Here is a 22,810-nt window from a genome sequence, read left to right on the forward strand (position 1 = left end):
GTGCTGAGCATAAAATGCTCCCAGAATCTGGAGCTGGATTTGCAGGATCAGCCCGATTTTGTCACTGACCTTGGGTTCTTGAGATTGTCCTTCTGCCATAAGAACAGTGGAAGGAAACCTCGGTGCAGAGTTGCTTCTTGTGGCAGGCTCTGTACACTACTTCCTAAGCCCCTATGAGGAAGGAGACTGCAGGCCCCTACCCATCAGAAAGGTGGTCAGGAAGGTTGCTCAAGTGGTAGTGTGCTTGGCACAGACAAAGCCCTCCATTCAGTGCCCAGCACTGCAAAGCCCCCTGGAGAAAAGTGGACCTGGCCCTGGTGCCCTAAACCCTCCTCCTCACCCTTCTAAGCGCTGCCCTTGTCACCCCCATGGAACTAAAAAGCACCTACTTGGCTTCACACCAGGTTCCATTCCACCCTCGTGGAAGGGGTGCTGTGAGCTTCCCGAGCCTCCAGACTCACCACACACACAGTCCAGAGTATAGGTATTTAATGGGTACAGTGCTGATAGGCATCAGAGCAGATGCCCCAATGCTTGGTGAGGGGCTGGCCGAGACGCTTCTTGCTGCTGTACTGTCAGCTCTGAGCCTGCGTGTGACTGAGGACTGTCTCAGATGGGGTGGTGGGACAGGTTGGGGGAAGAGGTAGGGGCAGGTTGGGAAGCAGGTAGGACCATCTGTTGAATGGACCTCACACACACGCGCGCGCGCGCACACACACACACACACACACACACACACACACCTGCTGCGCATTGTTGAATGGACCACACACACACACACACACACACACACACACACACCTGCTGCGCATTGTTGAATGGACCACACACACACACACACACACACACACACACACACATCTGCTGCGCATTGTCCCGTTGCCACAGGTCAGGATGGATGGCCTGAAGGGTGGTCTGAAGCCACGCGAGTGGTTTTCCTGGCAACACTGTCATGAGGCTGACCTGACCTTGGCCCTGGGCTGTGCTCAGACCTGTGTCTGCAGCAGCCGCATCCCGACGCCCACCTGTGTGTGGACTGTGTGCTGACCACCTGCAAGGAGGCCGAGCATGGTGCAGACGAGAAGAGCTGCTGGGAGGCAGGAGACCACATGTGGGTCCTGAGATGTCTGGAAGGGCGATGGGTCACAGACTCCATCCTGAGCCCCCTTTCCAGTCAGAGTGCAGGACCCTCACTTCTCAGTCCCCAGGTTTCCTGCCCGGGATGTGATGTGCTCTCTTGAAAACATTTGCAGCACCTGACCTGGGGCCTGGAGCCCTCGCAGTGCTGGGCCAGCAGGATGCAGCTTCTGGGGACAGTACTGGTCCCTGGAAATAATGGGTCCATGCCAGCCTCCTGGAACCTACCCTCTGGCTGGGCCCTGGAGAGAGCCACAGGTTCCCAGAGACACAGCCAGGATGATGGCGGCCCCCAGGGAGAACCCATATTCCTCACCCAGACACAGGTCCCGGGAGTCCTAGTGGCCGGCATGCAGAGTCACCCTGGGGATGCCAAGGCCGTGCAGTGTCCTCATGAGATGTGAAGCCCGCCCCATTCCCCTCTGTCACAGCAGGCACTCCGTACAGCCTGAGTCCCAGGAGCGCCCAGACTACCCCACTCCTGGCACTAGAGAATGGGGTCTCTCTCCAGAGAGCCGGGAACACCTTGGCTTTGGCAATGACGATGGAGCAGGTGCCGTACGGGCCTGGGAGGGTGGTTCTAGGCATCCACCTCTGGGCACGTCTCCTGGAAGAGTGACTGCTTCCGCAGCGTGATCCGGGCGCACTTAGGGCACGTGGTGGAGTTGTCATAGTAGCAGTCCCTGTGTTCAGGGAAACAGAGTGAGCTTCTCCCAAAAGAGCCTCGTTGCCAGGCCGGGGACCCCTGCAAGACCCGTCCCCACCCTACCACATGCCAGGACAGCTTTGCTCAGGGCTTTACATGTGATTCTGTATCACTGTGGGGTGCACGGGCTGGTTTGATTTTGAAAAGGGAGCAGCAGGGGCTGGAGCCATACCGCAGCGGGTAGGGCGTTTGCCTTGCACGTGGCAGACCGGGGTTCGATTCCCAGCACCCCATATGGTCTCCTGAGCACGGCCAGGAGTAATTCCTTTGTGCAGAGCCAAGAAGAGTGACCCCTGAGCATCACCAGGTATAACCCAAAAAGAAAAAAAAAAAAGGGAGCAGCAGTCTCACACCTGTCAGAGAGCAGGAGCCCCCCTCATGCTCTGTGGCCAGGCTTTGGGATGGTCTTAGCCTGCCATGAGTGGACAGAGCTGCAGGCACAGGAGAGGACTGGCCGAGCTGTGTGAGATGCTGAGGGCTGCCACACCCATGCCTGTCCCAGCCACTGCTCAGGGAAGGTCTGGATCAGACCGGACCGACAGTACCGCAAGTACAGTGCTTGCTCTGCATGCAGCTCATCCAGGGCCAACCCCTGGCACCCCACAGGGTTCTGAGTCCCAGCAGGAGTCAGCCCAGAGCATTGTGGGGTATGGCCCAAAGGCCAGAACAAAAGGCTTTCTTCCAATTTGTGTATACTATATTTTCCAATTTTCCCTAAGTCCTCAGGATATGAAGACAGAAGTTTAACCCTAAGCACTTAGACACTCTGGCCTCTAGATGCTTGAAAATCAAACCAACCAAGATTCTATTTCCGGGAACTAGGTTGTGGTAGCCCTGAGGGAGCAGCCCCCAGCTGCAACTTGGGAGGGGGACAAGAGGGCTGTGCACACTGCCAGGTCACCAGACTCCCTCCCTCCTCCCTCCCCCAAGCTCCTCCCTCCGTCCCCATTCCCTCCCCCCTCCCTGCCCCATCCTCCTGCTGTCCCCTGCTTTTCCCCTCTCCCCAACCTCCCCCATAATTCCCCCTCCATCTTCTGCTCCCTCCCGCCCCCTCCTTCCTAGCCCCATTCTTCCTGCCCCACCGCCCTCCCCACAGCCCCCTCCCGGGCTGACCTGTGGAAAACAGCAGAGCACTCTGTGCACACGGATGTGTGGCTGTCGAAGGGGAACAGCACGTCCCCCTCTCTGCAAAGCTCACACACGAAGCCTTTGGCCTGGCACCGCTGAGGACGACAGGGAGGGCAGTAAGCACCTGCTCCCAGGGGCACCGAGGCTGACCAACAGGAAGAATTGCTCATGTGTCCCTGGCCACAGGCTGGGAACACGGCTCCCCACCTCACAGTCCAGCTTGATGTGCTTGGCAAAGAGCGTGTGGGTCTCTGTGAGCGAGCAGCCCAGGCGGCCAGTGTGTGCGTCCAGCAGGTCCTGAATGGAGTACATCTCGTCGTTCTCCACAAAGTGCTGCCGGTCCTGGAGCTGCAGTGCCAGCAGGGGGAGGCCCTTTCACTGTCCACCCACAGTTATCCTGGCCAGGCCAACAGCTGTCAGGGAGCAGCCCCTGCGGGCACACTGCTGCCTTTTGCTCTGGGGTCACACACTGCACCCACACTGGCCTTGCTCAGGCCCACCCCCCCACGCCCCTGCACGCTTTGCCCTGCCCCTCAACACCACTGCACTGAGGACGACACTTGATCTGCCCACCTCCCGCCCCCCAGATTCAACAGGCACTCTGGACTCCCGTCCACTCAATAAACAGGTGATTTTTCATTTGTTTATGTTTGGGCCACACCCAGTGGTACTCAGGGCTTACTCCTGGCTCTGCTCTCAGGAATCAAACCCAGGTTGGCCACATGCAACGCAAACACCCTCCCCCTGTACGATTTCTTGGACCAACGGGTGATTCTTGAAGGCTATTCTGTGGCGATTCTGGCCCGGGCAGCTATAGCTGTCCCTCCAGACTGAGGGGAGGACCCACTTCCCTCAACCTCCCACACTGATGAATGCAGAGGGTGCCCTTTGTGTGGACGCGGCACTACCGGGCACCACCAGCGAGTACTCTCAGGGCCCGCGTCCACCACTGACCTGCAGCAGCAGCCGTGCGTCCATGGCCTCCCTGCACGTGAGGAAGTACGGCTTCATGAGCAGGATGTCCTGGCGCAGCTTCTGTGGACAGCAGGGCAGGGGAACTCAGGTTTGGTCGGCAGCGTGACTTACCATAGAGGTAACACTGGTGCTTCAGGAGCACAGGGCTGCACCAGGGTGGGGCAGAGATGGGCCTGAGTGCCCCGCTGAGGGGACAGCCCACTGCTTGCTTTGTAAGGGAATGTCATGTTTCCTGTGGACCAGAGAGGACAGGAACTGCCCAATGTCAGTGCTCCCATTAACATATAGAACCAGGCAGGGCAAACCTCTGAGGCCCATCCATGCTCCGTCCCTCTATCACAGCCCGGCAGAAGCCACCACACTCATCCCACACCCCACTGTCCCCCCAGGCCCATACCCTGCCCCACCCACCCGGATCTCCACCAGCTGCTCCACGTAGTTGAACAGCAGAGGGTTGATCTCCCGGAGTCGGAGCACCGGCCGTGACACCATCAGCGCCAGGTAGCGCATGCTGCAGCGGGACACCTGGGGAGAGGCACGTCCCCTCTTCACACTCGGACCAAGACCCCTGCCAGGCCTGCCTCTGCACCCTCCCCCAAAGCCCGGCTGCTCACCTTGCGGGGCTCAAAGTCCCAGTTATGCACCACCCGGGCGGGGATGACGGCCAGGTCGTTCCAGTGGCAGTGGCTGCAGTAGTACTGGCCGGTGTAGTCACACTGCCGCGCCTCGCTGGGCACTCCGCCTGTGCAGGTGCAGAGTGGAGGCTGAGGGCACGGCACACCCAGGCCTGCACCCAGGGCTCGATCCCCAGCACCAGTGTCCCCCAAACTTTGGCGGGGATCAGCCCCTAAGAGCCGCCAGAACCTGGCCCAGGTTCCATCCCTGGTATCCCAGGTGGTCATCCAAGCATCTCCAGAAGTGACCCCCGAGTACTGAGTCAAAGTAAGAAGCCCTGAGCACTGCTGGGTATGGCTTAGCCCCCACCCCGGAAAAAGCCCCAGACCCCCAAAATAATTAAAATGTTCTCAGCACACAGTGGCTGCAGACACCTGTCATATAGATGGTCCCTTGTCTGGGCTAGAGCGCCCCACTGCTTCTCGGAGCAGTCGACCTCTGGGGTGGACAGACCCTGCCCTCGACTTTCTCATCAGTGAATGGGACCGTAGAGGGCCCCCGGGGAGATCTCAGGAAGGGACACCAAATGTCTGTGTGCCTTCTGGCCCCCTTAACTCGGGTGTCAGGTGGCCTGCATGAGGACTGGCAGCACGGGGGCAGGGACAGTGCTGTGGGCACCAGGGAGGGAGGCCGAGCCCCAGGGGTGAGCTGCTTGCCGGCCTGCCTCTCTCCTGTTCTGCCCTGACTCACGCAGAGAGATGGGTGCCCGGCACTCAGCACAGCGGTAATCCTGGCTGTCCAGCCCTGTCTCAGGGCAGATGCTCAGCTCGTACTCGGCCTGGTGGCTGACTTTGGCGCGGACGCAGGGCTTGGAGATGAGGTTCAAGCACTTGCTGTGACATCGGTAGTAGCACCCTACATCAGGAGCCGACACGGAGCCCTTAGAGGCAGGGAGGGCTCTGACCCACCCTCAGCCACAGCTCCCCTACCGGTCCCCAAGCCGTGGAGGACCCCTTGCCCCCACCACAAGAGCCCCCGCAGCCTTCCCCTGCCACGCAGCACCAATTCAAGGCTCCAAGGCCAGGGCTGACCTGCAGGCCACAGGGACACCAAGGGACGCCTTGTTCTGAGGGGCCCTGGCTCCTCCCAGACTCAGTATGCACAGCCTGACCTTGGACTCCAGCCATGCCAGCTGCCGAGGCACAGCCTGAGGACCCTTGCACCTGATTCTGATCCCTCAGTGAGCGCAGGCCTTGGCCCCATATTTCCCCCCGTCAGAGCATTCACTCCTCACCAGCCGGCTGGAGTCCTGCCAGCATCTCTCTGGGCTCAGTGCACAGCAAGGAAAGCTCAGGGAGCCCCGAGCCCAGCGCCAGACATGGTGCTCCTCGAGGGGACCCTGACACTGACAGCTCCCCCACAGGAATACCCTCCCAGAGACCCCCGCCCTCCTGAGCTCCAATTTCTGCTTAAATGTCTCACGAACCTTTCCATCCCTCCCAAACTCACACCCATTCCCCGACAAAGGCTCTGCTCTTCTTCACTTTTGTCCACTGATTTCTCATCTGGAGCAGCACATTTACAGTAGAGGGGGAAGGTTCTCTCTGCTCTGAGTTCCCAACTCAGGACTGAGTCAAATATTTCAAGTAGATTTAAACTTAAATTGCCATGCGTGGTTAGTTACCAGCAGCCCAAACACTAGGCTATACTGCCCCTGATGCATAAACAGCAGACAGGGTCCACCTAGCCCTCAGCAGAGAATTCTCCTGAGCGGCGCCAGCAGGGGGCCGGGGCAAGTCTCACCCACCTGTGCAGGTGTACCACGTCTGAATGAGCCCCCATATGATGGTGTTGCACTTGTCACACGTCTGCTTCACACTCTTGCTCTTCTCTTTGTAGAATCGGTGCTCCAGAAGGACTCGGAGGTTGGGCTCGTCCTCATTGGGGTCCTGGGGGAGAAGCAGTCACGGCCCACCCCATCACAGGGAGTGCAGTCACAGCCCACCCCTATCACAGGGAGTGCCTTGCTCCTCAGATCCCACCGTGGCAGACTGCACGCGTCTCCCAGGTGACCCTGTGGCTTATGGCAGTAAGGAACCACTGAGTGGTGAGGTCCAGCCCACCCTGTAGCTGTCTGCATGTGGCAGGGGTGACCACCCTCCCCTGCTGGCCCAGAAGACAAAGCCAAGCCTGGAGGATGCAGGCAGGAGCCAGAGACTCCCCAGCCTCCACCTCCCACCGCTGCTTCTGCACCTTCAGCTCCTGCAGTTTCAGCCGCAGGTGGATGAGCCTGACGACAGCGTCCTTCTGCTTCTCGGAGTGCTCAGGAAGGTCCAGGATCACCTGCTTGCAGTCCTCGATGGCCTGGCGCAGCTGCTGCACGTCCGAGGCCAGGAACAGACCCTTGCAGGGAGGAGGGTGGGTGAGAGTCGCAGTGCTCCCGCCATGGCCCTCACAGACAGCCTGGCCCAGAACAAGAGGGTCAGGGGAGGCCGCAGGCTCTCAGCCCACTGCCAGTTCCTTCTGGGGGCCTGCAGAAGCCCAATCACTGCTCTGGCGGGGAGGGAAGGAAGGGGCGTCAGGGCACCAGCCTCCCTGTGCAGAGGCCTGCCCTCCCAGCACCCCCTAGGCCCCGTCAGGCCAGCCATACACGAGGCAGACACCCTAACCCCGACCTACAAGTCCACAGGGTGGACAGAGGTGGGCAGGGCCCCCAACACCACCCCCACAAGAAGCTGAGTGACCCCCACAGTGGCACATGAGTCAGCAGCCTAGGTATGGGGCTGGGGGCCTCCAACAGCAGCCCCACTCTGCCAGCCTGCAAAGAGGGTTCAGGAAGACGGGTGGGTCACAGCCTCAGATCTGGGATCCAGGCAGCTTGGTGAAGGTGAACAGAGACCACCTGAGGGAGGAAGCGGGAAACAGCTACCCCTGTTGCCCCCAACCTTACCACAGGACGAGAGAAATGATCTTCGGCCAACCCCAGGTCCATCACTCGCTCTGAGCAGCGAAACTCCAGTTCCCCAGCGGGCAGCTCAGGCGGGGCCTCTGGGGGTGCAGGGAAGGAGGCTGGGTCAGCCCTCGGTGGTGCGGGGTGGGGGGCAACAGAGGAAAGGCAGGGTCTGGGCCTCTGAGCCAGCTGGCCAACCCTGTCCTGGACGAACCACTTCTTCATGCAGAGACTGAACCCAGGGCCGGGCAGCCTGGGTGGGGTCCTGAGCCCTGTGGGGTGCCCACCCCACCCCCACTCGTTGTTCAACACCCTCTGGGCGCTGTCCTTTGGCGCTCCTGGACAGAACCCTCAGAGGAGCTCGGCCGTAGCCAGGGTACTTCCCAGCCCGATCTCAAGGGGTCCGGAGGGAGGGCTCCTGGCAGCACAGGGAGTGGGGGCGTCCACACCGGGTACCCAGCACCCACCTTCACCAGGGCTGTCTGGTCTGTCCTCACCCGCGTCTGGCTCATGGTGCCTTAGGCCCAGCTTCTTGTTGAAGGGGTTGAGGTGGGCCTGCCGGAAGCGGGCAAGCTTCTCGTCATATTCCATAGCATCCCACCTGCGGGCCGCTCTGTCCCTGGAGTGTCGGGGGATGCCGCGCCTGTTTAGCTTCCCGAGGAGGAACCCCGCCTCTGGCCTCCCAGAACCAGCTCAGCCCCTCAGGCACCGAAGCTGAGGGCGGTCTCGGCCCAGCAGACAACACCCAGCCAGGCAGTCTGGCTTCCTCCTGGGCCTCTCCCAACAGACACCCCTCCTGCGTCCACGCCACCTTCAGGACACTCCAGCTGGCCCTCACCATCAGCCCGGAAGACAGCTCCCAGGGTGGGCCTGCCCTCCTGGCCCGGCGGGCTGCTCCCCCAACCTCCGGTCCCTAAAGGCCAGTCTGCACTGTATCGAGCTGGACAGTCTGGGACGCAGACCTTATGTGCCTGGCCCAGCTGTCGGGCGTGTCCCTCAGGGTCTGTTTCCCACAGACGTCGCCTATGCCGGCATCCCGTGGGCCCACGCCACAGCAACCAGGCACAGACAGGGGCCACCTACTTCACCACCTGGCACCAATGGTCTCTGGCTCAGTGTGGCTCTACAGTGGAGGAGCAGCTGTGGACGGACGGGGCGTATCCCAGGTCCCTACCCTTTCCTAGCCCGGCTGCACTCCCAGCTACAAGCCACCTGGATACAGAGCTGTGGCTAGGGTGTGCGGGGTGGGGTGGGGGCTCTGGGTTCCATCCCCAGCCAGCAGAAGTCTCCAAATCCACTGCTGCAAAAGGTATTCCCTGCCCCTAGGGAACCTGGGGTGGGGGGTGGGGGGCACCTAATGCAGCAACAGCCTCGCCTCTGGGACTCACCCTGCAGTGTAGACCTGGGTGGGGATGCTGGTTAGGACCAGTACCTCTGGATCAGAACCAGGGAGGGGAGCCTCAGGCAGCTCTGGGCCGGGCTGCCCCACCCCCACGCCCATGAACCAGTCAGTCCTGAAATATTCTGGCTCTCCTGGTGCTGAGCTGAGTGACTGGTTCACCTGCCTGTGAGAATGCCCGGGCCTGAGGGGGTGGCGGTGTGCCCACTTCACCATCACGTGAAGACCAGCACGACCCCGGGGCCTGGAGTGCAGGAGACACTCCTGGGGCACAGGTAGTGCGCGCCGCGGAAGCTGCGAGGTCTGCACACCTGCCCCTGGGGACAGTGCTGGCACCGGGAGAGGGTGCCCAGTGCGCAGTCCCAGGGAGCCGGGCACCCAGAGCTCCCGCCTGGCACGAGCGAGGGGGACAGAGGCGAGAGCCCCCGGCAGTCGGGAGGGACCGACACAACCCGCGAGCGTCAGACAGCGGGTTCCCCCTCCGAAGGGCACTGGAGCCCGAGGGGCCCGGGAAGGCTGCAGGCCGGGTGGGGGCCGGGTTGGGCGTTCCCGCGGCGGGGCGTGGGGGGGGGGCGGCCGCGCCCACCCGCTCGGGGCCGCCGAGGGGCTCCGGAACCCGCCAGGCCCCGCCCCGCCTCCCCGGGGGCCTCCGCGTCCCGACCGACCCCGCCGGCGCTGGGCCCGCGAGCCGCGTCCCGCAGGCGGTGCCGCCCAGACGGCCCGTCCGGACCGCGGACTGGGCCCGGGAAACGGCGGCGCGGCCGTGACACAGCACCGGGAAGCGCGGGCCCCGGGACCCCCAGGGCCCCGAGCGCGCTCCCGGCCCCGCGGGGCCCGCGCCCCAGCCCGACCCCCGCCCCGCGCCCCTGCGCCTCGGGACTCCCGGGACCCCCTCACCTGCCGCCGCCGCCGCCGCCGCCGCCGCCGCCGGGTCACAGCCCCCGCCGCGCCCCGCCCCGGCCCGGCCCGGCCCGCCCCTACCCGCCCCTACCCGCCCCGGCCCGCTGCTGCCGCCTGCGGCCCGGAGGCCCATGGCACGCGGGGCGCCCGCCTGCCGCGCCCCTCCGCGCCCCGTCCCCTCCCCGCCCTCCCCGCTCTCGACCCGCGCGCCCCTCCGCTCCCCCCGCCCGATCCCGATCCCCGCGCCCCTCCGCTCTCCCCGCCCGATCCCCGATCCCCGCGCCCCTCCCCTCCCCGCCCGATCCCCGATCCCCGCGTCCCTCCCCTCCCCCCGCCCGATCCCCGATCCCCGCGCCCCTCCGCTCCCCCCGCCCGATCCCCGATCCCCGCGCCCCTCCCCTCCCCCCGCCCGACCCCCGATCCCCGCGCCCCTCCCCTCCCCGCGCCCCGGCCCGCTTCTCGCGCCTTTCTGCGCCTCCCGCCCACTACACCCGGCCCCACCCCGCGACTCACCCTTCCGGGCCCTCCGCATCCCCCGCGTCCCCTTGGCGTCTCCTCACTTTTCTCCTGCTGGGCTGGACAAGGGCCTGTGCAGGCAGCGACGAAGGGGCCTGGCCTGGAGAAGGGCCTGCCCTGACGCTGGACGAGCCCTCTGAGGTGCTTGTCCCACTCTCGCCACTTCCCTCCCAGACCTGACAACCCCGGCCACCTCCGAGAAGATAGACCGCGTTCTCATACTCCTCGTGCAGTTCAAGCTCTTCTTATTTTTTATTTTCATTCATTCTAACTTTGGACTCACACCTGGTGATGCTCAGGGTCACTCCTGGCTCTGCCCTCAGGAATCACTCCTGGTGTCCCAGGGGGACCACATGGGAGGCCAGAGGTCCAACCTGCCTCTGCCACGTGCAAGGCAAGCACCCTTTCCATTGTAGTATTCCTACAGCCCTTTTAAGAAAAAAAAAGATTTGTGTAGTTGGCTCTTCTTCTCCTTTAGAATGACTCACGACCACTTTTACACTGTCCTACAACACTTACTGTCACCAGTGAGCCCCAGGCCCTGGCAGAGGCAGCTGAGCAGACACACTTAGGAGTAGAGAGGCTGCTGTGGACAGTGTACCTGTCCAGCCGTCTGAGAATCCAGTGAAGCTTTTCCCGAAGGTGAAGGTGCCCATCATGTCCCCGCTGGTGTGACCATAGGGTCCCTTCAGTCCTTGCCACATTTGATGACATCAGCTTCTCCACTGAAGCATCTGAGTGGAGGACAGTTCCAATTTTTAACATTTTTATTTTGTTGTAGTGTAAACACTTACATGGGCTGTACCCTCTAACAGATCTCTGCCCTCATTCCAGTTCTCTACAGCACTTTCTCTGCCACTTACTCATCTTGTTCATCACCAAAGTTTCACACCCATCGATCAGAATCCTCATCTTCACCCCTGCCCCAGGCCCTGCCATCCACAGCTTGTTCCATGCAGACTGACCAGATTCACAGAGAGCATGTAGACCCTTACTAGCTGGAGGGGTCCTGCTGCTGCTGACCGAATCTGGGCCCCAAGACAGGGTGCTGCTCAGATTCCATGTGTGGGAGCACTACCAACCCTCTAGGGGGCTTGTGAGTGTGTGGAATTCCCACTTGGCTCCTCTGTTCACAGGCGACACTGTGGGGAGAAGAGGGAAGTGGGAGGGAAAGGAGCTAAGTCTTCCCCCACCACCCAGCAAGCACTGTGCATCCCTCATCACTGCAGCAACAAAGAGAAACACAAAATACAGCCCCTCTTGGGCTGGAGTGATAGCACCATGGGGAGCGTGTGTGCATGTGGCTGGCCTAGGTTCATCCTCCTGACCCAGTATGTCCCCTGAGTACTGCCAGGTGTGACCCAAAAACCCATATATACTGGAGAGAAGGGCAGAGTGATAGCACAGTGGGTAGGGCGTATGCCTTGTTTGTGGCTGACCCGGGTTCAATTCCTCCGTCCCTCTCGGAGAGCCTGGCAAGCTTCCCAGAGTATCCCGCCCACACAGCAGAGCCTGGCAAGCTACCCATGGCATATTTGATATGCCAAAAACAGTAGTCTCACAATGGAGATGTTACTGGTGCCCGCTCAAGCAAATTGATGAACAATGGGACGACAGTGCTACAGTGCTACTGGAGAGGAGGGGAGAGGGCTAGGAAGGGCTCCCTCACCACACCTGAGGCCCCTGCAGCCTCAACTGGCAGTTCAGGCTGGACTTGGGGTGGCTCTGAGGGGTAGTAGAGGGACTGGTCACAGGCAGCACCCCAAGCCAGAACAGCCCCACCAGAACGGTGGCCGTCTCCAAGCAGAGTGCAGTAGTTCTGCTCAGGCCAGAACTGGGGTCTCACGACCCCTCGGGGAGGATTTGGGGGGAACACTCTGGAGGATTTTTCTGTCAGCGGCGGGAGGGGGAGGGGGACTATGATTGCCCACACTGTACCTTGTCTACTTTTGAGCTTGCTATTAAGAGTAGGGCCAGCAAGGGCTCACGGCAGGGGGCAGGGAACACCCGAACACCCAGACGGTTATGGGGAAGCCTGGGCAGTCTCATCCCATGAGGTAACTGTTGTCTCCAGGCTGCTGAGGTGTGCAAGGACTTGTCCTGCTGGCAGTATCTCCACTTTCCCCCTTCTTGCCCCTTTGTTGTTACTGTACGATGTGGGGAGCTGCCTGCCTGTGCAGGGTCCTAATATGGACATAGCCCTGGGAGCTGCCTTATATGAGGGCCAAGAATCCTGGGCACAGCTCTCTGTCCCACCACCCCAAATAAGTGGAGTGGCCATTGTGTCGTCAAACTAAGCCTGTAGAGAAGCTAATAGTTCACTACTCAAGGTCTGCAAGCATGTTAATAAGAAATAGATGTACTTTGATTCTACAGAAATTACACCTACTGCAATTATGGGAAATCACAGAAATAATAATACTGTTTTTCTGCATATTGATTTAGGAGTAAGTTGTTTCTCACTATACTATGTTCCTCACCTTTGTTATAATCAAGAGTATGTGCTCTTTGTAATAATCATGAATAACTATGAACGATTATTTTACCTGCCAAGTTCCTGATAGAGATGTATAAAATGCTGCCTGAAATAAAGATCAATGCTGCGGTTCCATCAGAACTCAGCCCTCTCTCTGGGGGGCTGGAGTGATAGCACAGCAGGTAGGGTGTTTGCCTTGCACGAGGCCGGCCCGGGTTCGAATCCCAGCATCCCATATGGTCCCCTGAGCATTGCCAGGAGTAATTCCTGAGTGCATAAGACAGGAGTAACCCCTGTGCGTCGCCAGGAGTGACCCAAAAGGCAAAAAAAAGAAAAAAGAACTCAGCCCTCTCAACACTTGTATTGTCTCTTTAATCCTCATCTTCCCTCCTGACCTGTTCCCTGTTCCGACTGTTGGCTGGTCCGGCAGTACAGTGTTAAGTGCTCACATACTGGGCTTTGTTGAGCTGGCAACTGCACTTCTAATTAGAGGGCTGGGTTTGGCTCACACCTGGAGGTACTTAGGGTTTGTTTTGTTTTGTTTTTTCGTTTTTTGGGTCACACCTGGCGATGCACAGGGGTTACTCCCAGCTCTGCACTCAGGAATTACTCCTGGTGATGCTCAGGGGACCATATTGGATGCTGAGAATCGAACCCAGGTCGGTTGCGTGCAAGGCAAACACCCCAGCTGCTGTGCTATCGCTCCAGCCCCAGGAATCATTTCAACTCCCCATGCGATGCTGGGGATTGAAAACAGGTGTGCCTCAAGCAAAGCAAGCACATTGCCCCCGTGCTCCCTCTTCAGCCACCCACACTTACTTCAAAAGTGCCCAAGGGCCCCCACCCAGAGGGGCCTCAGATGAGCAGGGCTACAGCACTCCCAAGAGCTATGGAACTCAACCGGGTCCGGGGAAGGCCTCACCACGCACTCCTCTGCTCCCACTGTCGCTGCCTCAGGCTCACCCTCTGCCTCGGCTCTCCGTCATCCCCTCCTCAACCCTGGACCAACTCCTCGAAACAAAAAGAAATACCCAGCAAGCAGAGGCATTTGACAGCAGTAAGTTTATTAAGTATCCCTCCCCAATAGAAACATAAACCAGTAAAAAAAAAAAATGCCATAAAACATCAGGCCTGGTGCCCACAGTGAAGCAGACAGACAAGCAACACGAAAAGAAGGGGGGGTGCTCCATGGGGAAACCAGGTGTACTCAGCGAGCACTGTGGGCACTGAATGCAAACTTGGGGGCCCACAACTTGTGGGGTGAGTGGGCTGAGGGCCAGGCGGGGACATCACTGGCTGTAGGACCCTAGAGACCACCTGGCCACGCCCCTCAGCAGCCTCACTTAGGGCCCTGTGCCTCTGACTCTTCCTCGTCATCTTCATACATCTCGCCCTCCTCCTCAGCCGTGGCGTCCTGGTACTGCTGGTACTCGGACACCAGGTCATTCATGTTGCTCTCGGCCTCGGTGAACTCCATCTCATCCATGCCCTCGCCCGTGTACCAGTGCAGGAAGGCCTTGCGGCGGAACATGGCCGTGAACTGCTCGGAGATGCGCTTGAACAGCTCCTGGATGGCTGTGCTGTTGCCGATGAAGGTGGAGGACATCTTCAGGCCACGGGGCGGGATGTCGCACACGGCCACCTTCACATTGTTGGGGATCCACTCCACGAAGTAGCTGCTGTTCTTGCTCTGGATAGCCAACATCTGCTCGTCCACCTCCTTCATGGACATGCGGCCGCGGAAAACAGTGGCCACTGTCAGGTAGCGGCCGTGGCGTGGGTCGCAGGCGGCCATCATGTTCTTGGCATCAAACATCTGCTGGGTGAGCTCGGGCACGGTCAGGGCGCGGTACTGCTGGCTGCCCCGGGCTGTGAGTGGGGCAAAGCCGGGCATGAAGAAGTGCAGCCGTGGGAAGGGCACCATGTTCACGGCCAGCTTGCGCAGGTCAGCATTGAGCTGGCCAGGAAAGCGCAGGGAAGTGGTCACCCCACTCATGGTGGCCGACACCAGGTGGTTGAGGTCTCCATACGTGGGCGTGGCCAGCTTGAGGGTACGGAAGCAGATGTCATATAGCGCCTCATTGTCGATGCAGTAGGTCTCGTCTGTGTTCTCCACCAGCTGGTGGATGGACAGGGTGGCGTTGTAGGGCTCCACCACTGTGTCCGACACCTTGGGCGAGGGCACCACGCTGAAGGTGTTCATGATGCGGTCAGGGTACTCCTCGCGGACCTTGCTGATGAGCAGGGTGCCCATGCCCGAGCCGGTGCCCCCACCCAGGGAGTGGGTGAGCTGGAAGCCCTGCAGACAGTCGCAATTCTCACACTCCTTCCGTACCACATCCAGGACCGAGTCCACCAGCTCTGCGCCCTCCGTGTAGTGACCCTTGGCCCAGTTGTTGCCTGCTCCACTCTGACCTGTGATGGGGACAGGAAGGGGCCATGAGTGGGCCGTTGCCTGAACATCTCTCCCCATGTGGCACTTAAGGAAACCTTTCCTTCCCACAAAGTGGGTCGCTCCATGGAACACAGCTTCCTGCTGCTCCCTGGCCACACAGTATTGGGTCTCTGCTGCTGGGACCCACTGTTCAGTGTTTTGGGTAAAAGTGACAACCAGGGGACCTGGACTGGCCCATCCCTCTGCCAGAGCACACATGCCCTCTGGCTGCCGGTGCTGGATGCTAACCACTAACAGACCTGTCAGTGCGTGAAGGCTGGGGGCAGGAGTGGGGAGCGTCAAGCGCCCTGTCACCCAGTCCTAGGTATAGGCCAGCTCGTGGTCATGGGCACAGCATGGGAGCAAGGCTGAGTGCTCTCTGCTCCTCTGCTCCAGGGACAGTGCTCCTGATTCTCTGCTCTGTGCCATTTGCTTGCACAGATGTGTAGTTCTGAGTGGCACATCTCTCTGGGGGCCTCCATTGCCAGCTGTGAACCAGGAAACACTCTCTGCACAGAGGAGGAGTGCTCTTTCATTTCTTGGGGTTTGCCTACACTGAACCACCCCTAAGCATGGGACAGGGGAAACTCACCAAAGATGAAGTTGTCAGGCCTGAAGAGGTGCCCAAATGCCCCAGACCGGACACTGTCCATGGTCCCAGGTTCCAGATCCACTAGGATGGCCCGAGGTACATACTTGTGAGCTGAGGGGAGAAGGTGGGAGTGTGAGTGGCCCAGGGTCAGGCCTCCTCCTGCTCCTGGCCTGTCAGCCTCAAGGCAGGGCCTGGTAGCTGGGGCCTGAACTGGAGGTGAGTCTGTCTCTCCATCTTCAGTCCCCTGTAAGGGGGCCCTGGGCAGCCAGCACGACCCCACATCCATGTGGGCAGGTCAGCACTTCATCAGCTTGTTTAACTATTAATATAATTGTTTTGGGGCCAGTCAGTAGTGCTCAGAGCTTACTTCTGGCTCTGCACTCAGTGCTCATGGCTGGCGGGCTTGGGGGACCAAGTGGGGTGCCAGGGATTGAACTCAGGCCAGCTGCATGCAAGGCAAATGCTCCCCCACTGTGCTATCGCTCTGGCCCCATCACTAACACAGTTTAGACAGCATTTTCCTATGCTGCAGTTACTCTGCCTGAGCCCTCCAATCCACCCTACTGACCCCAACTCCCAACCCTGCCCAGCTAAGATCCCTGCCTCCTGCTCTCTGGCTCTGGTGGAGCGCTCCATCTCCCCTCCCGGGCCTCCCGCCCTGCATGGGTCATGGGGCTCACAAGAGGCCTCGTTGTAGTAGACACTGATGCGCTCCAGCTGCAGATCCGAGTCCCCCACGTAATTGCCGCTGGGGTCTATGCCGTGCTCATCGCTGATGACCTCCCAGAACTGTGGGGGGAGGGGGAGAAGGAGAGCTCAGTAGGCAACCAGGACCCCACCCCAGGCCCTGTAGCCCTGGATATACAGCCAGAGTTTGGTCTGCAGTTGTGGCTGGGTGCAGAGCAGGGCTGGGTATGGCTTCCACTGCAATAAAAAGGGTTTTTCTTAAATCAGAGGCACGAACTGCAGGCCCGCATCAGCCCCTTTGATTGTCATTGGAAAAGACCCCAAACTGCCGTAAAAGTGCAGCAGTAAGCAAGCAGATGAACTCTCTGGGGCCCAGGGCATCCTGGGCTTGTTCAGCTGTGAGTGCTGGGCCCCCAGACAAGGGACCTGGGACACTCCCCTCTCTACATGCCCCAGTGGTTTTCACCATCTGTCCAGATGCAGAGACTGAGGTTCCAGGACGAGTGACCCTCTGTGAGTCCAGAGCTCCAGCAGGTCATCCTGTAGCCACAGGGAATCACGGGGTGTGAGTGGATAGAGGTTCCCTGGCCTTGCCCTCGGCAGGCAGGCGCAAGGCAGAGGGGAGCCCCCTCCCCAGGTATGGGACCTTGGGAAGGTTCCCAGGACTCTGCCTGGTGCCACTCTGTCCAGTCCTGAAACAGGGGTCTATGCAAATGCAGCGAGTGAGACATGGGGCAGAGTGTACAGAATCACTCAGTGCAGGGAAAGCTGCAAGCCCAGCAGCCCTCCAGGCAGCTCGGAGCAGGGGTCCATGCTGGTGGGAGGATGTGCCCTCACGCTGTGCTTCACCCCTGCTCCTTAGGCATGGGCTGACTCAGAGAAGTTCAGGGTGTGAGAAATGTAAGCAACTCTGAACATGCAAACGACATGCCGGCTGACTGCTGGGTAAAAAACCATTTAGAGGGCTGGAAAGGCAGTACAGTGGGAGGGCTCTGGCTTTGCACAAAGTGGACCCGGGTTAGATCCCCGGCACCCTGTAAGGTTCTTTTAGCTTTTTGGGTCACATCCAGCGATGCTCAGGGGTCACTCCTGGCACTGCACTCAGGAATTACCCCGGCCGTGCTCAGGGGACCATATGGGATGCTGGGAATCGAACCCGGGTCGGCCGCATGCAAGGCAAATGCCCTACCCGTTGTGCTATCGCTCCAGCCCCGCACCCCGTAAGGTTCTCAAGCCACCAAGAATGATTCATGAGTTCAGAGCCAGGAGTCAGCTCTGAGCACTGCTGAGTGCGAGAGAGAGAGAGAGAGAGAGAGAGAGAGAGAGAGAGAGAGAGAGAGAGAGAGAGAGAGAGAGAGAGAAAGTGAGAGAGAGAAAAAGAGAGAAAAAATCAATTAGAAAACAGCTTGCATGGGGCTAGGGAGACGGTCAGAGACTGGAGCACTTGTGGGGGACAGGTGTCCACTGCTGACCCTCACGGTCCTGCTCCAACAGAATGCTTAGCTACAGCTAGTAGCTGGGCTGGGCGCCCTGGGAGTCATGTTAACCTCCTAAAGGAAAGAAAAGGTGGGCTTTAAATAATTCGGGGAGACAGGGTTCAATGGGCTACAAGGATGCCTTGCATGGAGGAGCCCTGGGGTGTGTTCCCAGAACCTCATGGTCCTTGAAGCACTACCAGGGCAATCCCCAAGAACAGAGTTAGGAGTAGCCCCTGAGCACCATAGCATGTGGCCCCCAAAGTAAACCAAAATAGCAACAGTAAATAAAAGTGACAAAGTTATTTTGTTAAAGCTGAGAAGCCTGGGCGCATATGCTGCCTGAGCCCATGTGCTGCTTGCGCCCACGTGACCGAGCACATGCGGTGCCTGAGCACATGTGTTGCCCGCATCTCCCCTCTTGAGATGTGTTCTTTCATGCTTTCGTGTCTAGTGCTAGGATGTGTGTAGAGCTCTCTCCACCCTTGGAGGAGCCCTCGTTCTCTCTTGAGTGCGTAACTCTTACTATTCTCTCTTCTATTTATCCCTTCCTCCTTCCCTCAAAAAAACCCTCTAAATAAAATCTGTTTATTTCACAAAAAATAAATAAATAAAAGCTATAAAGCCCGAACAGGGTCATCATTATAAACTATAGTCCACCAGAGACTGATGATGGTGTCTCTTGGTAAGGGTGAAGTTGTTCTTTCTGCCTGTTATGCACTTTTTTCATTACTACATTTTCTTATATTTCATTGTGTTGTAAATTCTGAAACTAGAACACACACATATATTCATACATATGCCACACACATGTCACACAAACCACACGTCACACATACATAAACATAATACACATATCCACATACTACACAGACCATACACTCACACATAAACACATCACACACTCATACACATACCATACATACACACTACAGACCACAAACCATACACACACATTCACTAGTTCACTTACACACATATATACCACACACACTCATTCACACACTGCATTCACCACTCGCACACATACTCATCCACCACACACCACGTGTTCATATATTCACAAATCCACTCACACACTCATATACACTCACACTCACATACATTCACACACATCCACTCACACTCACATCCACTCACACTCATATACACTCTCACATACATTTACACACATCCACTCACACTCACATCCACTCACACTCATACACTCTCACACATACATTTACACACATCCACTCACACTCATATACACTCTCACATACATTTACACACATCCACTCACACTCACATCCACCCACACACTCATATATACTCACATACATTCATTCTCACATATGTACACTCATACACCACACTCTCACATACACACACACTCAAACTCACTTACACTCACATTCACACACTCACACACCACTCTCACATACACTCACATTCAAACTCTCATATACACTCACATACACTCACACTCAAACTCTCACAGTCACACACTCACATATTCTCACACTCACATGCTCTCACACCCACTCACACACACAATCACACATCCACTCACACACCACTCTCACCTACATTCACACTCACATGCTCTCACGTACATCCACACTTCCACTCATATTCACACTCTCACACACACTCACACACATTTCACTCACACTCATCACACATCCACTTGCACACGTAACACAGCAGTGTCAAGGTGCATCAGGGCCTACGAGTATAGTTCCTTCTCAGTTCTGGGTCCCTGTGCCACTGCTGTCCAAGCATGGGGATCATGGGTCCCCCTGTGCTGGCCACCCCAAACCTCTGGCTTCAGGGACACCCCAACTCCTAAAACAGAAGCTCGACTTTGAGGAAATAAGGCCAAAGAGAGACTGCACACATGGACAGGGGCATGGGGTCCAGTGCCATCCAGCGCACCAACAATCAAGCCTGAGATTCTGCCCTGTGAGCTGGACTGGAGGGTCACAGTGATAGGTGCAGCAGGCCACCACAAAGCACTTGGCAGTGTTGACTTCACCGAGTGAAAGGTGAAGTCCAATCCTTACTTGGAAGGATTGAAATGTGTAAATGTGTTCACTGATAGCAAGTCAAATGAAAGGCGGTTTAAGAATCAATATAAAAGGGTGGGGGGAAAGGGAGAGAGAGAGAGAGAGAGAGAGAGAGAGAGAGAGAAGTGCCTGTACAGAAGCAGGTGGTAGGGATGGGGTAGGGTGGGAGGGAAATTGGGGACATTGGTGATGGGAATTGTACACTGGTGAAGTGATGGGTGTTGGAGCATTATGACTAAAACCTCATCATAAACAGCCTTGTACCTTGTAACTGTGTGTCTCACTGTGATTCAATAAAAAAGGGTTTTGTTTAAAAAAAAGAATCAATATACAGGGTTGGGAAGATAGTATAGTTGGTAGGGCAATTGTCTCACACATGACTGACCCAGGTTTGATCCCCAGCATCCTATATGGTCACCTAAGCCCTGCCAGGAGTGACCCCTGAGCAGAGACCAGGAATAAGCCCTAAGTACTGCCATTGGGTGTGGCCTAAAATCAATTGTATACAATGGCATACAGTGGCAGGTGGTTCCTCATGTGAGTCTCACGTCAATCACGGAAGAATCCGTAGTAAAAAGGAAATCCTCCACATGACCCTCCATCTTCCCAGAGTTGAGTGTGCACTGAACAGAGAGTCTAGGAGAGGAAACCAAGTGCCCATTGGAGGAGGCGGCCAGATGGAGACCCACTCTTATCTACAACTGTCCACTGTTTCCAGAGAGAGAGAATATACTAACACTTGCTTTTGTAACTAAAATTAATAATTAAAAGTTTGGGGTCCACATAGAGGAGTGCTCAGGGGTCACTGCTCGGCAGGGTTCCATTCAGATTGACCACCGAGTGCAAGCACCTTACCCGCTGTACTGTCTCTCCGGCCCCATAAATTATACTTTAAAATTATATATATCTTACTTGCAAAAGGTATTTCTTAACATCTAGTACATGGTAGCTGCATCTGGTGGTGGCGAGGCAGCAGATGTACATTGAAAACACAGAAGTGAACGCTAATAGTAAACATCTTCCCTAAACTATAATAATTAAAAATAAAGTAGTTTGATAATTAAATAGCAGTTACAATCTTGTAAGACAAATAAAGAACAAATAGGATGATCATTAAGAGAAAGATCCGACGGAGGTCAGAGGAGGCCGGGCGCTGTCCACGGTGCTGATCCGTCCCTGGGCGCGCTCCGGTGGTGCTGGCTGGCGGGTGCAGCGCGGCTGGGAGAAGTGGGCGCTGGGCTTCCCTCGCCGGCCGGGCTACCCTGTCAGGCTCTCGACCCTCTGGTTCACCGAGGGTTCCAGAAAACTCCTCTTGCTATTGGCTGCCAGCGCCGGGCCCGCCCCCAGCCCCGCCCAGCCCCAGGAGGCGCAGACAAAGGCGCAGGCCTCAGTCCTGCCTTTCAGGGGGTGAGTGGGTCTCCGCAGCGCGGGGGAGGGGGGCTCCGTGGGTCCCCACCCCTGTGCCGAATCTGCACCTGAGCTCCTGCCTCCGCGAGGCGCTCGTCTCGTCCTTGGGGGTCGGGCGATGCCCACCTCGCGGCACGGGAGCCCGCTGGCCATTGTCAGGGTCCTGTTCTCGGCCAATTCCCAAGGCCCGGCCCGCCCCCTGGAGCACCGGCTCGGTGTCCCCGCGGGACCCCCCAAGCCCCGACTACGGAGGTGGAAAGGGAAAAAAACCCAAATTCACGTCTCTGCAACTGCAACTGTTCAAAGGCGCAGACGTCAAACCTACGTGAACAAACTAAACCAGTAGATCCAGGCGGGTCAACCCGAAGGTAGAAGGGCAGCGGCCCCGGCCCGGCGGCACCAGGCCCGCGGGGGCCCGGCCCGCCCCGCCCCGCCCCGCCCGGCACCCGCCTCGCCTCCCAGGGGCGGGTCCGCCGAGCCCAACTTGCAATTTCCACGTCAGCCACGTGGCCGCCCCAGCCCCAGCCCAGCGTAATTAGCTTTTTGTTCTTGCCGGTTTCCTTGGCGACGGCCTCCCGCCTGCCTCCCCCGCCCCCCGGGAGCCACCCCGCGCCAGGTCCCTGGCCGTGGTGCTGACAAGACCGCGGACCCCGCATTGTGCCCCCCGCGCCCCGGCGGCCCCACCCCTGCCGGGCCCCGCGCGCGGCGCCCCGGGCTGGGCGTCCCGCAGCGTGACCTTGGGCCGGAGCCCGGGACGTGCCACTGCTGCTGGTGCGCGCGGGGACCCCTGTCCCGCCGGGGTCCCGCGTCTGGGGGGTGGATTCACGGAGCAGGGCGGTGCCCACGGGCTGGAGCCGGGCAGCCTTCCGCGTCCAGAAGCGGGCCCGGCAGACCGGGGTGGGGGGCGCGGCCGCGAAGCCGGTCGGTGCGCGCAGGGACCGTCGAGTCACGGGCCAAGGTCACCCCGAGTCGGGGCCCAGTACTCCCCTAACAAAGGAACAGGGTGGGGCCGGGCGACCCCAGGGTGGCCGGAGTCCTTGGGGTCGCTCCGGTCACTGGGGAGCTCTCGACCCCACCAGTCCCACCCAGGGCCGCAGCCGAGGCGGGGCCACGCCCAGCGCTTGCGCCCACCCGGGGCGCCCGCCGCCCCTCCCGCCCCTCACCTTGGCCCCGATCTGGTTGCCGCACTGGCCGGCCTGGATGTGCACGATCTCCCTCATGCTGGACGATGCACGGGTGCTGCGGGACGCGCGAGCGGCCGGGCTGCTGCAGCGCCGCCGCCCCCGCCGCCTTATAAGCGCGCGCCGCCCGCCCGCGTGACGTCACCGGGCCGGCCAATGGCAAGAGCCGGGTGCTGCCGTGTGA

At 58.9% G+C, this 22,810-nt stretch overlaps 2 protein-coding genes across 6 annotated transcripts; both read right to left on the reverse strand.

The window, feature by feature from the left end:
- Positions 1-472: 472 nt before the first annotated feature.
- On the reverse strand, positions 473-10,345 carry DEF8 (differentially expressed in FDCP 8 homolog). 5 transcript variants are annotated; one of them, XR_008631281.1, is made up of 12 exons: positions 7,979-8,130; positions 7,512-7,609; positions 6,815-7,024; positions 6,369-6,510; positions 5,312-5,476; positions 4,561-4,688; positions 4,358-4,471; positions 3,926-4,006; positions 3,179-3,319; positions 2,957-3,066; positions 796-1,820; positions 473-743 (listed from the first exon to the last, which is right to left on the reverse strand). XR_008631281.1 is itself a non-coding variant. In XM_055146090.1 (12 exons), the coding sequence occupies exons 2-12, from the start codon at positions 8,100-8,102 to the stop codon at positions 1,718-1,720; spliced, it is 1,416 nt and encodes a 471-aa protein (XP_055002065.1). In that variant the 5' UTR covers positions 8,103-8,130; positions 10,324-10,345; the 3' UTR covers positions 473-1,717. The 5 variants fall into 5 exon arrangements, 3 of the variants coding, with proteins under 3 accessions (XP_055002065.1, XP_055002064.1, XP_004600531.1); XR_008631280.1 differs by having other exon boundaries at positions 788-1,820; XM_055146090.1 differs by adding an exon at positions 10,324-10,345 and having other exon boundaries at positions 473-1,820.
- Positions 10,346-13,845: 3,500 nt separating this feature from the next.
- On the reverse strand, positions 13,846-22,753 carry TUBB3 (tubulin beta 3 class III). Its single transcript, XM_004600479.3, has 4 exons — positions 22,609-22,753; positions 16,509-16,617; positions 15,829-15,939; positions 13,846-15,217 (listed from the first exon to the last, which is right to left on the reverse strand). Exons 1-4 carry the CDS (start codon positions 22,663-22,665, stop codon positions 14,142-14,144), a joined length of 1,353 nt encoding a protein of 450 aa, XP_004600536.1. The 5' UTR covers positions 22,666-22,753; the 3' UTR covers positions 13,846-14,141.
- Between the last annotated feature and the right edge of the window lie 57 nt (positions 22,754-22,810).

Source organism: Sorex araneus, chromosome 8 (genome assembly GCF_027595985.1).
Source record: "Sorex araneus isolate mSorAra2 chromosome 8, mSorAra2.pri, whole genome shotgun sequence".
NCBI lineage: Eukaryota > Metazoa > Chordata > Mammalia > Eulipotyphla > Soricidae > Sorex > Sorex araneus.

What these genes read in the sequence shown, in the direction of transcription:
- DEF8 (XM_055146090.1), bottom strand. Translation starts at nt 8,102, where the DNA reads ATGGAATATGACGAGAAGCTTGCCCGCTTCCGGCAGGCCCACCTCAAC. An exon ending in ACCAGACAGCCCTGGTGAAG is followed by an intron (nt 7,610 to 7,978) that starts GTGGGTGCTGGG and finishes CTGCACCCCCAG; the next exon opens with AGGCCCCGCCTGAGCTGCCC. An exon ending in ACGCACGGCTGCTGCTGCAG is followed by an intron (nt 3,320 to 3,925) that starts GTCAGTGGTGGA and finishes CTGGCACTGCAG; the next exon opens with CTCCAGGACCGGCAGCACTT.
- TUBB3 (XM_004600479.3), bottom strand. Translation starts at nt 22,665, where the DNA reads ATGAGGGAGATCGTGCACATCCAGGCCGGCCAGTGCGGCAACCAGATC. An exon ending in GCAACCAGATCGGGGCCAAG is followed by an intron (nt 16,618 to 22,608) that starts GTGAGGGGCGGG and finishes CTCCCCCCACAG; the next exon opens with TTCTGGGAGGTCATCAGCGA. An exon ending in CTACTACAACGAGGCCTCTT is followed by an intron (nt 15,940 to 16,508) that starts GTGAGCCCCATG and finishes TTCTCCCCTCAG; the next exon opens with CTCACAAGTATGTACCTCGG.